The sequence below is a fragment of the Copidosoma floridanum genome, unplaced genomic scaffold (assembly GCF_036245765.1).
Source record: "Copidosoma floridanum isolate Cflo_tuat_1 unplaced genomic scaffold, Cflo_Japanese_pri ptg000013l, whole genome shotgun sequence".
In the NCBI taxonomy this organism is placed as follows: domain Eukaryota; kingdom Metazoa; phylum Arthropoda; class Insecta; order Hymenoptera; family Encyrtidae; genus Copidosoma; species Copidosoma floridanum.
In genome coordinates this window covers 8,576,834-8,590,731 of record NW_028321890.1, presented here as the reverse complement: position 1 = coordinate 8,590,731, position 13,898 = coordinate 8,576,834, and the positions used below count along the sequence as shown (strand labels likewise).

Genomic DNA, 13,898 nt, shown 5'->3' with positions numbered 1-13,898 from the left:
CTCCTTGATAATCTGGGTATTCCTGACGTACCACGGAATACCCAGGACTAACCTCAGTATCTTCATGAAAGGGCCCTGGATGCCCTGTAGTCGGTTTCCCTTTGCAGCGCCCCATGTTGGTATTGCGTAGGTTCTGATGCTCTTGATTATGGCGTTGAAGGTGCGCAGCTTAGTCTTCTGGGAGACGGCTTTATTGTTGAAGAAGGGTTTTAGTTGCACGAAGGCTTCATATGCCTTTCCGTGGGTGCTGTTGATGTGCCGAACGTACGTGAGTTGACGGTCTAGCGTTACGCCAAGGTACTTGGCGGAGTGGCTCCAGTCGATATCTACTCCGTTGACCCTTATCTTTTAAAATTTCTTTCTGTGATTTTTCCAGGAGACGAGTTTTGCTACAGTCTTTGCCTCATTGACGGCCAGTTTCCAAAGACTATACCAGTTGAGTAGAGTGATGATGTGCTCGTTTAGAAGAGTGGTGCACCTAGAGTGTTGTTTTGACGTACAGCTGACCGCGACGTCGTCTGCGTAGACGTACGTGTTAATGATTTCGCGCAGGGGCAGGTCGTGGCAAAATATGTCGAAAAGGGTGGGTGAAAGTTTGGAGCCTTGAGGGACTCCGGAGGTTATTGGACGGGGGTCGGAGAGGGAGTCGCCTACTTTAACGAGGATAAATCTGTCCGAGAGGTAAGATTTGACGGTGCCTATGAGGTAGTGTGGAAAACCTAACTGTATAAGCTTGTACAGGAGGCCCTTGTGCCAAACTCTGTCAAAGGCCTGCTGTACATCTAGAAAAGCTATCGCGGTGAAGTTTTTGTGGATGAGGCTATCGGAGAGGTCTTCAGTGACTTTCAGAAGCTGGTGAACTGCCGAATGTCTGGCTCTAAAACCGTACTGCACGTCTGGAAGGATGTTATTTTCCGTGGCGTGCTTGCTTAGGCGGGTAAGAATGACGCTTTCAGTGATTTTACGGGGCGATGAGAGTAGGCTGATGGGTCTGTGACTCACGGGGTTGCTGAAGGGTTTTCCCGGCTTCGGGAGGCAAATGACCGTAGCCACCTTCCACGCAATTGGGAAATAACGAAGGCGCATCACAGCGTTGGTGATGTTGCAAATCGCCGTGATGAATTTTTGAGGGAGGATTTTCAGGACGCTATTGGAGATACTGTCACTGCCAGGGGCTTTTCGAGTTTTTAGGGAGCGTATGATGCTTCTGATTTCGAAGAGTGTGCAGTGTTCGAAATCTGGATTGTCAAGGACCTGTTTCTGCACCGTGTGGATGATCCTCACGTGTTCCTGCGCTAGTTCTTTGGTGCTAAGGTTGGGGGAGCATTGATTTTGCAGCGAATCTGCAAAAATCTCTGCTTTGTCTAAATCTAGCAAGTAGAGTTTGTTCCCTTGTTGAAGGGGGGGGGGAGGGAAGGCCGTTTGTTACGGAGTTTTTTAACGATCTTCCCAGCATTTTTTGGGTGAGACTCTGCCTCGGCTATGAATTTGTCAAATTCCTTGTTTAAGAATTCGAAGACTTGGGATTTGACTTCCCTTTTAAGTGAGTTAAGGTGAACTTTAAGTTCAGGGGTTCTCCTTTTTTGCCAGAATTTCTGGACTCTCTTCTTCTCCTTGATGAGGCGCAGGAGGTCGCGGGGGATTTTAAGTGTGTGTTGGGAAGCTGTTGTTGTTGTGGTGGCATCTTGTGTGCACCTGTTGAGTTGATCTGTGAATTCGTCAACTGCTATGTCAAGATCCGCTTGAAACCTGATGGGACGATGTTTAAATGGGCAGAATTCTAGGTTATACGCGAGGTAGAACCATTTTCTGCGGCTGGTGGTAATGGGTACGGTGAGAAGGGATCTAGGGATCTTAAAGTAGACTGGGTTATGGTTGCAAGGGAGGTCAGGAGAGGTTCTTGGTTCCGTAAGGATGGTCAAGTCTTTCGTTAGGAATATGTCTAGAATGTCGGGGTCCTGGTCTGGGGAGCTTGGATAGTGAGTTGGTTTGCTCGGAACCTCAATATGGATGTTGAGGTTACGCAAGTGTTTGAGAAGAGAGCGTCCTTTGGGATTCTCGTGTTTGCACCCCCATGATTTGTGCTTGGCGTTCAAGTCGCCAGCCACGATCGTAGGGATGTTGGAGTCAAACAGCAAGTTTATGCATTGGAGGGTAGGATCAACCGTGGGAGGGAAATAGAGGCAGATGATTCTAATGGAAGAGGATGTAGTGGTATATACTTCGACTCCAATTGCTTCGCAGTTGGCAGCGTCCGTACTGATGACTCAATGGCGGATGCCCTTGCGGACAAGAATAGCCACTCCACCATGTGATTGGTCACGTCTGTCTCTTCTGCGGACTGTGTAATTGTGTATGTAAAGTGACTTTGTGTTGTCTAGGTGTGTCTCGGTTATGCATGCAACGTCTATGTTTCTGGTCTGAAGTATGTGTACAAGTTCAGTCGTTTTGTGTGTAATGCTGTTCGCGTTCCAGTTGAGTAGTGTGAAGTCTTTATCTATCGTGCTACTGTTCTGTTTCCCTCTAGTCCAGACACCCTTTGGTCGAGGCGTGTCAGCAGAGTCATTATGGAGTGGAGGATGGTCTTGGTTGTGGGGGGTGTGTTGAGCAGAGGAGTTTGGGGTTGTGCTCTGGTCTGCTGTTGAGAGGATGCCGCGTTTGCGTATGACATCCCCGAGTGGGTGGTGGACGAGCCATGGGCTGTTGAACGGGGGTTGGGTTTCACAAAAGGGGGAGGAGGCGGAGTGCCTTTTTTAGGGGCATGGGCTCCTTTGTGAGGAATTTTGGGGCAACCCCGGTAGAAGGCGCGGTGCTCACCGTTGCAGTTTGCACAGCGAGGGGTAGCTTGGGTGGTGTCCCTTTTTGGACAGGTTGCGGTGGCGTGGTTTGCGCTGCAGAAACGACAGACAAAGGCAGCGCGGCAGTAGGAAGCTGTGTGGTTAAATTTCTGGCAGCGACGGCATTGGGGGATGTCGTTGGACTTGCGCTTTTCTTCTACTCGGATGGAAGTGCCCCCAAGTGACCTAAGGTTGTAGATGGCGCGGGAGTTTGGGTCCGACGCGTCAAGGTACACGGTGACCAAGGACTAGGTTCGGTCACCCTTTTTAATGTGGTAGACGCGACGGGCGGATTGTACTTTGTCCTGGATCATGTCTAAGATTTCTGCTTTCGTGTAGCTAATATTAGCTCCATGGATGACAACGACCTTTTTACGGTCCTCGTGAAGTTGGTGTGTGGTGAACTCGACCTTTTTTTCGTCAAGGTCGTGGACGATACGACGGAAGCTGTCGACGTCATCGGGGTACACGTGAGTACCCTGGGATGTGGTTATAACACGGCGGACAGGGATTTTTTCCTCGGTGAGAGCTTTGTTGATTTTTGGCCAGAGTTTCTGGTCCAAGATGGTGATGGGAGGAGGGGCCTTTTTTTTGGGGATATAAGCAGTCTCCTGCGTTTCTGCATGCGCTGGGTCCTCAAGGTGACCGTCAAACGCGTTTATCCCTGCTTGAGAGGAGCTTGGTGGGGCTTGGGATTTGCGAGACTCTTCAAACTCCATATCGGAGAGTTCGGAACTAAATAGTGACACGTTGGTCACTAGCTTTGTACGCCTTCTCTTTGCGGGGGGTTTCTTAACGGCCGAATGTGTGGAGGCATTTTTCACTGGCCAAGGGCTGGGCATGGGAGGGGGCTGCTTTGTTCCTGAAATGGAGGGATTTAGCAGGTTTAATGGGTCGTGGTTTGCGGGTGACGGAGAGAGGAAATCTGGAACTTTTACTGGGGTGTTTTCCGCTGCGCGGGGGAACTTAGTGTAAATAACTGCGATAATGTTGTCCTTCTCCTCGTTGGATTGGACAAGCTTAGCAATTTGCTGGTTGGATTTTTCCAGGTGGATAGAGTACTCACTTGTAATCTTCTCCAGGTACTCGTTCCGCTGCTGGAGTTCGGCGAGTTCGGCTGCAATTTTGGCTAGTGTATCGCCACGGGAGAGCGGGCTGCATTCCCGCTGGGAGTCTGTCTGTTGACGCGGAGGTCTCAGTTTTTTAGCTCAAGGGATCGTTGGTCCTTTGGCCGGCTAACTGTCATGTCAGACACTGCTGGGAACTGTGCACTATTGTCACTTTTACTAGCACTGTCACTTGCACCATTAAGAGCAAACATCTCGGAAGATGATGAGTCTGTTTCTTCCAACAGCGCGTCAAAAGAGTTAGTCACACTGACTTGAAATTGTGGATTATCCACAGTGCTCATTTTTTGGCTGTGCCCTAGTGAAGGACTAGCCAATTGGGCCACCCCTGAGGGTGGCGTGTACGCGGGTGTATAATATAGCGGAAACACAGTCGCGCGGTGCGACTAAGTCGCGTTTACTGAAAGAGAAATAGGTGATTTAGGTAGCCCTGAAAAGGGCCGTTTAGAGAAAACTCAAGTCTGAGTAAGAGTGATGCGTAACGGGCGTGCGCAGAAAGCGTGCGTTCGGTACGAGCGCTTGAGCGAGACTGAAAAGCGGGGTACATTGCGGTGTTGGGGCCTTTGCCAGTTTGACTTGCGTGTGAGCCATTTGCTTGATACGTTAAATAAATTGTCTTTCACGGTTTTAAATAAGGTAATTTATTTGTCAGTTATACATTATATGTATCTGTTGTCTGTATAAGTCATTGTAATAATTTATTATTGTTAATAAAGCCTGAAGAGGTCCACACCAGTCGACAGAACGTCGCTTAAACTAAGTGTTTTTATTTGCCCCAGAAGATCAATGAAATAAACTTATATACATAATATGGAGGGCGAGAAAGACTCAAATACATATATATATAAATGTATACGCTTCCCTGTGGACTCTAGGTAGGAAACACCCTGTAAGTGAAATGTTTTATTAAATTAAAAAAGAAATTTGTTAATTTTTTAAATAAATTACGAAAACGATTAGTTAACAGACACTGGAAAACAACTTAATGACACTTATTGATAGATAGCATTTTTTAAACTATTTGTTCTTTTCATGTACTGTTTTGTCAATGATTTACGTTTTTTCTTCAATGTAAGATTACGAAATAAAGAGTCTTTTTCAAGAAAGTGAATGGGTCACAAAAAATGTAAGGAGGGTGAGGGGTAGAAAAACAAACGAAAATAATCAAGTCTCTATATAGGGGAGTCAGGGGGAATAAAAAAATTTGTGGGGGTTGAAGGGTGGTGAGGAGGGTAAGGGAGCTATTTAAAATTGAATGGGGTTCACTTAACAGTGAAATAAAATGAATTCCACCATATATTAAGAGGAGCTAAGGGGTATGACTGAAGGTTGACGAAAAAATGGCAGCCAAGAGGGGTAAAGGGGACGATGAAGTAAAATGTTCTTAAGCCGTTTTACAGAGAGCAAAAAAAATTTGCCTTATTTTCAGGGGCTGAGGGGCAAAAAAGATGTCTGGGGGGGGCAATATGGAGGGGTGCTTAGCTTTTTTAACATTATGATCAGGAATGTTTTATGTATATATATATATATATATATATATATATATATATATATATATATTGTTACGGGGTGCAGCCGATGTGGAGTAGCGAGGGGGAATTTGCATTCTAGACCGCGCCTGTGTTGCTCGGGTACCCTCGGCGACACCTCAAATAAAACTTTATACGTGGATCTCGCTCTTCGAGACACCGCAGGGGACAAGTATCGTAGCGACCTTCGGCGTCGTCGCCTCTCGCAACGGCTTTAGCACGATATAAAGGGAATCAGGTGCACTAAGGACAATCACTCGCGAGGAATATGGTATAATAAAATATATTCAAGTATAAAAAATAAATACAAATCGTACTCGGGGGTGTATGTGTGTGTTCTCGCACGTCGAGCGCGAACGCTCAACGAGCTCTTGGCATGCAAATGCAAACTGGCCATACCTACGCGGGCTAATCTAGGGCCACTGCCCTTTACAATAAACTGCCTGATGGCAGGTACTTACAGTGATGCGGGGGGTCGCTCCTCACCAGTGCCTTGAATAGGCGGAAACTAGTCGCTGTTAGTGTGCAGAGGCCAGTAGGCGTCCCTACTGGCTGTGTTCGAAGGTCAAGGTCGTCGGGGCTTGTCTTGGCTCAACCTAATCCTCTGGTTCAGCAGCCGGGTCACGTAGTTAACTCCCTCCAAGGGTTGCCGATATCCTCGTTATCGGTGGATCACCCAATCACTCCAACACACAAAATTCTCGCACCAAAGCAAACGTAAACAAACGGGGAAACAGAGAAAACATCTCACGCGCGTTTGCTGGCCCAAGCTAATCTGTCCTCTCTCGGCCTTTTTCCTGTTCCCCTACTTTCCCTTACCGCTTTCCCACTTAAGCCCTTAAACGCTCTCTCCCCATTTCCTTGCTTTCCTACCTGCCCTAGCCTACTAATATGGCCTAACGGTGGGGCACCGTTACAATATATATATATATATATATATATATATATATATATATATATATATATATATATATACACTTATTGCAATTTCACATTGAAAAAAAGCGAAATTTCTTGTTTTCAACCTCAATACTTATGTACTTTTAGCTTTCTTTTATTAAATCATAAAAAAACTTACATATAAATTGATAATTTTCTACGTTTTTTTTGAAAAAACTGATATTGGCACGATATAGTGAAAAATATTATAAGCAAATAAGTGTTTTTGACGATTGTTTAGTAACTGTTGAATTTTTTATCTTGAATTTTTTTTTTTTTGGTTTTACAAGTACTCTGCTGCTATTTCTTATTAAAATTTTCTTACGTACATGTTTAAACATATGTTTTCATAAACAACTAGTACTTTAACGTCTATGAGCGCTAGGTAAGTGATAAATTACACACATTATGACATTTGTAGGCATGCTTGCAAGAAGTAAGTTTTAAAAAAATTCTTATTTTATAATTTATAAAACAAAATATTGTTTTACTAATGCCTGTACAAGATTATACATTGAGATCATTAAAAACGTATCCTTATATACGTTAAACTTACGTCTTTCTCTGTTGAGAACATATTATTTTGCTTCATCACAACAAAATTGAAACTGTGTTTCTGAATTTAATGTCACCTCTTTATCATCACTATTAATATTGCTTCTAATTTTTGCTTTTTTATTTATTACATGGGAAAGCTACGATTGTCTTATGTATTGTGTCTTGTATTATGTTTACGCTTACTATAGAAGTTATTTTTATAAGTTACGCCATTGCGATGGTAAGATCTTTGAACATCCAACAAAACTGCATTACTTTTTTATCATTTTATCAGAGCGTCCTGACATACTTGGACATGATTTATGAACTTGGAGTCTCTTACTTGCTATTCTGCTAATACTAATAACACAATGAAGCCTACTAAAACTAAGGTATTGATACATAAAACAAAGGAGTGGCTCATTCTTGTTCTTTAACTATCGCTATCTTATAGCTGACAAGTTTTTTCTTGCCTTTAACTTTTTTTATCTCTCTTACCTAAAATCTGCTACAAGTAAGATCGGTGCAAACAATTTCTTTGTTATGCATGACACTTAGAAAAAAGCAAGAAATGAACATCACAGTTTCAACACGTTTTTAATACAGAAATAAAATTATCAACTTGGACAAATTAATAGAGACTCTAGAATGGAAAAACTCTCTGTAAATTTCCATCCAGTTAATATTAAGAATAGTTTACATCCGTTTTCTGGACTTGACATAGGCTCTAGCAAATGTTAAATTTGGTCGAGTGGCTGGAAGTTACGTGTAGTATAAGTATAGCTCGCTAAAAGTCTGCAGTGAATTGATTATTTAAAATATTGAATATCTTAAAACTAGCTTTCAGTTTAACATCACGGATTAAATAGGCAAAAAAAAAAAAAAAAAGAAAAAAAAGAATTTGGAAGTATTTGTATGCAATTGTCAAACATAATTTTTTTAATTGAAAAGGATTATTAAAAACGCTTTATTTGACAAGAACTTATAATTTTTTATTTTAACAGATAATAATGCGAGTCAAGTTAGCAGCTTGTGGTTTTAAAGAGAATATTCTTTTATCACGTAAGTTTTTTACTCTTTACAAACTTTGTGAAGAGCAACTGAGTAAGCAAGTACACTACGATTTTGGACTAAGGAATATACTATCATGTCTAAGAACTCTTGGAGCCCAGAAACGAGCTTATCCTGGTGAATCAGAAGAAACGACTCTAATGAGAGTATTAAGGTACTAATAAGTGATGGTAAAAATAAGTAAGTTACACAGCTTTGTATGTAACAAAAAATTTAATATCTTAATTTCATCAGAGATATGAATCTGTCAAAACTAGTCGATGAAGACGAACCTCTGTTCCTCTCACTGATTGATGACATGTTTCCTGGGATAAAGCTGACAACGCAAACGTATAGAGAATTGCAAAGAGCCATAACAAATGCTACTGCTGCTCTTGGAATTGAAAATCATCCTGAATGGAATTTAAAAGCGATTCAAGCAAGTGGTCAAATTTTTGGAGTCAGATTTATATTTTTATAAGCATTTGAAACCTTCACAAATTTTTTTTTTCTGTTACAGCTTTATGAAACATCTCTTGTCCGTCATGGCTTGATGGTTTTAGGACCAACAGGCTCTGGTAAAACGCAGTGTATGTGGACTCTTATGAAAGCACTTACTGAACTAGGAAAACCCCACAGAGAAGTCCGAATGAATCCCAAAGTAATGCTTGTATATGTTTATCCGTGTTGTATTTTCAAATTTTTACGTCCAATGCATCGTTATAATGTTGGATAATTAATATAGTTTCATTATATAATTTTTAGGCTATAACGGCATCGCAAATGTTCGGCAAGCTTGACGTATCAACGAACGACTGGACTGATGGAATATTTTCTACAATTTGGCGGAGATCTACTCAAATTCGAAAAACAGAGTATCTGTGGATAGTTTTAGATGGGCCAGTAGATGCTGTTTGGATAGAAAACTTAAATTCGGTCCTAGATGATAACAAAACCCTTACTTTAGCTAATGGTGACCGAATAATTATGGCACCAAATAGCAAGCTCGTGTTTGAGCCTGATAATGTTGACAACGCATCACCAGCAACTGTATCACGCATGGGAATGGTTTTTTTTAGTGCTTCTGTTCTAAAATGGTCAAATATTTTTGAAGTAAGTTCTTGAGAAATCTTTAACAGACTTTTTCTGCACTGTGAAGTTTTTTTTTGTAGAAGTGTAAGAGCTTATGCATACTACCTTATAATGAATGCTGTTATTTTTAATCTTTTGGTATAAATATTTTAAATAAATTGGTTTTTGAAAAAGTAGTATATTGTCAATGCTCACTTTTTTGCAAAAAGATAACTGGGTAAAGAAGCTCGATTTTGTTTGTAGCCGAAAATTTTGTTTTATCACTGTTATTCCTAATTGCAATAACATATGCTTAAATAAACTCTTAATAGTACTTCGTTCAAAAATAGCCAAAGGAATAAGCTTCCATAGATGTCTAATAAAATGAGTGATTATGATCTCTACGGTAATGATATTTTGTCAACTTAAAAGTATTTTCTATTCACAATTTATGTGGACACTATTTTTAAGAATCATTAGTGTTGTTTTTTTTTTTTTCTAAAATGAAATCATTGTAAGGTTATTTATTATGAGAATGTATTATGTTGTTTATCTTTTTCTTATTCTGTGAGAATACTCAAGTTGTTAATAAGAGTCATCTAATTATTAAAACTATTAATAGTTGTCAATATCATATATACCTTTTTTTAAGAATACTACGGACATAATACATCTGCGTTGAAGGTATTTTAATATGGTTCCCATTGCCCTGTGCGTGAAAAAAATTAATTTTTGTGTTTGCCCTTGAATATTAAAATGCTGTATTCTTAACTTGCTTTTAGGCATGGTGTAAGACCAAACAATTTGATCAGGCCCAAGTACTTCGAGAATTATTTAGTAAAATCTATAATGAGGCTCATGAATTTGTTCAGACAAAACTTTCCCCAAAGATGAGTCTTCTTGAGTCGATGTACATACGACAGTGTATTGATTTGTTAGAAGGCTTACTTTCCTCAGTTTCAACAACAGGTAACATGAAATTTGGCTATTTAATTTCTTGCATCGTGCAAGTATGTTGGTACCATTTGAAAGTCCAAAAACAAGACATATTTTTTACAATACTAGCCCTGTTCCTATTTTTTTCATTCACTTCAACAATTTGCACATAGTCATTGACTTGTAAAACCAAAATACATGAAATACCTAACTAAATCCTTTTTTTTAATGTACAGAATTACTATCACCCAAGCATATTGAGAGATTGTTTTTATTCTCTGTGATGTGGAGTTTAGGAGCAGTTCTTGAACTAGATGACCGTGCAGCAATTCAAGACTTTATGTTACAGCATCCATCGAAACTTGATTGGCCAGTTTGCAAGGTTAGATGAAGTATGTGGAAAAATAAAAAAAAAATTTAACCATAACCTTATCACTTGTAATATCTTATTTCAGAGTGATGAAACTATTTTTGAATTTCTTGTATCAGAGAAAGGATACTGGATACATTGGGACCAAAAAGTACCTGAATTTATATATCCTTCCGACAGAATTTTAGAATATTATTCAATCTTAGTTCCCAACATCGATAATACAAGAACAATGTACTTGATTGACTTAATAGCTAAACAAGATAAATCAGTTCTTTTAATTGGTAAATACAATAATTTATTCTAATGTACGTGGCGAAGAATCAATTAACAGTTCTTACCATATATGTGTAATATAACAATAACAAACTTGTCAGCATACGTTTTTTTATATTTTTTTCAAACTTTTATCGTACATTATCAATTGATACGCGTAAAACTCTGTGTGGTAGGAATTCTTGAAAAAAAAATAAATAAATAAAAAAAAAATAGTAAAAACTATCATGATTGGATAATCCACTAGTTTTCCGGTAATTATTATATTAGCGAGAAAACTAGTATGATAGTTTAACGTTAAGCCCCATCAACCATCATACTTTCGTTTCACATTTTTGTGAATACATTCTGAAAAGTTTTGAGATAGTCTTATGGAAAAGTGCTTCATAGTGAAAGCTTCATCTTGTACAAGTTCTTAATACTGATTGTTTTAATTATTTTATAGGAGAGCAAGGCACGGCAAAAACAGTTATGATCAAAAGTTTTCTATCTACATATAATATAGAGTACCACGTGCACAAATCATTCAACTTTTCTTCTGCTTCAACACCTAATATGGTTCAGGTAAAAATCTGTCAATAACAGTTAACTTAGGATTGCATATTTTAATTATTAGGTCTCAATTTCTTCTTTTTTCTTAATTTCATGTATTCTCATAGCGTATATTTGAAAGCTACGTTGAAAAACGAGTGGGCAATACATTTGGACCTGCCAATGGTAGAAAGATGAGTATTTTCATAGATGACATTAATATGCCTATAATAAATGAATGGGGTGATCAAGTAACCAACGAAATTGTTCGTCAGTTAATGGAATACAAAGGCTTTTATTCACTTGACAAACCTGGAGATTTTTTAATATTGCAAGACCTTATTTTACTAGCTGCCATGATTCATCCTGGAGGAGGAAGGAACGATATTCCTCCAAGGTTAAAAAGACAATTTAGTATATTTAATTGCACTCTTCCATCCAACAAATCCATGGATACAATATTTAGTAAGTACTGCCTGTTTTTTTTGAACGATTAAAAAAATCTATTCTAATTAATCATTGATAATTAAATAAAATTTTTGTATTTAATTTTATAACAAGATAAAGAACATTAAACGTAAAGATTACAGTCACAGTGTGCAGAATGCTTTCTTACATATTTTATTCTATCCGTAAATACTACTTTCTAAATGAATTTTACCGCACACCAAAGTTTTTTGTCTAACTCTTTAGTCTTCCTTCGTATCAGGATTTTCCTTGGCTCTAGCGTTGGGTTCATATATCTTTATCGTGCATCAAAATTTCATACACACCTTATATCTACCTTATCAACTAGCACCAAAAACAGCAAAATATTCTGGGAACATCGCAACTTTCTGACTCTCGCAACAGATTATGCGCATACATTCTTCTGCAGGTCTTTTCTCTCTCTCACACACAGTCACTCACTTGCAAGGTCCTGATTCCTGTATTCAAGCACCATACTACACAAAGTATACACATATCACTTCCGTACTCGTCTTTTATTCACTTCTTTTTAATATAAATGCACTGTAAAAATGATGTATTGAATTTATATGGAGATTTCCTTTTTAAATATTTTATAAGCTCTGCTGTAATATTCTTTAAAAATTTCTCAAGACAACAACTGTAGTAGAATATATTAACAGCAAATAACAACGGTATGCTGGTAGAACCGTGGTAGTGCATCTACTCTGTAAATGTTGTCTCAGATGTCCCAATTATTGTGTGCCTATTACCGTGGGTAAGAAAAGTTTTCGAAACATGCATTTAGGAAGTTACTATGCCTAATTTTTTTTTATTTTTGTAACATAGATTAACGTGCTAACTTACTTATTTTCCACGCATTCATTGTCGTGCAATCCTTAAATATTCTTATAAGGTTATGTTTACGTACCCTCATCACGGAAATACGTCCTCGATCAGTTGATATCGAAAAGCGTAGAAAAAAATTACGCATTTTATAGAAATATAAACAATTTTTTAGTGTTGTACTAACGTTGGAGTCCTTTTTATTCTTAAAATTAAAATATAACTTCGTGATAACCTCTTATTTTGAGAAAGTAATCATAAGTTCTTATAAATCCACAGTAATACGGCAGAGCCTGGAGATAGGTACGTTTACCTACTTATTGACTTATACTCTTAACTACTCTTACTTTTTTCCTCCGGTCTACTGTACTTAATCTCGAATCTTTCTCCCACACTATTTAATTGTTGTGCCTTAACTCTCCTCTATCCTGTTGGACTGTTAACTAAGCTACTCGTATGTTACTTTCAACGTATCTCTATGCGTGTATCCCTCTCCTGATCAAGTCACGCGGAAGCGTGACGAAGTAAGTTTAAGAAAGCAAATGAAGCCTAGGCGACCACTCTACTGTTTACTTCAAGTTTGCATACTCGAGTTTTCAAATACCGAAAAATATATATTTTTGCCTGTACGTCTGATGTATTTTGATTTAACTCGGTGTCTTTCATCCTACTCCATAGCTTTACCAAAAAATATAGCTCAAAAAGTCGTTAGAACAATGAAAACGAGACATAGTATCTCCGAATGCTCAAAACGAGATTTTTTCAGGCTCAGTTTCCGAGAAATGGTCTTTTCGTTAAGTTAGCTGCAGGCCAGATTTCTCCTGCGTATCATTGGGATAGGTGTGTGCTTAAAATCAAGCAGAGCTGAAAACAGTATAATATTGGCTACAGGTACTTCCTAATTTTATAGTTGATAGTGTGCAGCGTTAGGAGTTCTCAGTGGCTAAGGTGGTAGAGCGCTTGCTTCCTATCTCGAGGGTTTGAGTTTAAGACTCCACTCCATCACCTCATCCCGGGTAACTAGGTGGTGTTTTTATATGATCTAATTACTAGGATACCATATAAATAGGTGACTGACATATAGCACTTTATCGTGGCATGCAGATATACAGTTAATAGTAAGAAACGACGATGCTTTAGAAAAGGGGGTGGTGGATACGACTTTCTCATAGTAAAATCGTCCTTTTAACAATCGATACAATCAAATAATAAAAATAATGAAATATACGTAGCAAATCAAAGTCAAATGTGTATGTATGCACCTATAAGCATGTAAAATGTATCCATCCATTGAAACAACGACAGACAAGATATAGTGTTGCTAAGGTAGGACACCTACTTAGCGGAAAAATTTTAAATATGAATGAAAATTTAAATTTCTAGAATACTTCAATATCATATT

General features: G+C 38.8%; 1 protein-coding gene across 1 annotated transcript in view; it reads left to right on the top strand.

The window, feature by feature from the left end:
* kl-3 (dynein heavy chain 8, axonemal kl-3) overlaps positions 1–13,898 on the top strand; it is a 1,186,420-nt gene that overhangs the window by 380,393 nt on the left and 792,129 nt on the right. Inside the window, exons 27-35 of the mRNA XM_089590651.1 lie at positions 7,974–8,194; positions 8,275–8,458; positions 8,540–8,680; positions 8,785–9,132; positions 9,873–10,059; positions 10,263–10,408; positions 10,482–10,680; positions 11,118–11,236; positions 11,332–11,668. Of these exons, the coding sequence (XP_089446777.1) occupies positions 7,974–8,194; positions 8,275–8,458; positions 8,540–8,680; positions 8,785–9,132; positions 9,873–10,059; positions 10,263–10,408; positions 10,482–10,680; positions 11,118–11,236; positions 11,332–11,668 (1,882 nt within the window). The remainder of the gene's footprint in view (positions 1–7,973; positions 8,195–8,274; positions 8,459–8,539; positions 8,681–8,784; positions 9,133–9,872; positions 10,060–10,262; positions 10,409–10,481; positions 10,681–11,117; positions 11,237–11,331; positions 11,669–13,898) is intronic.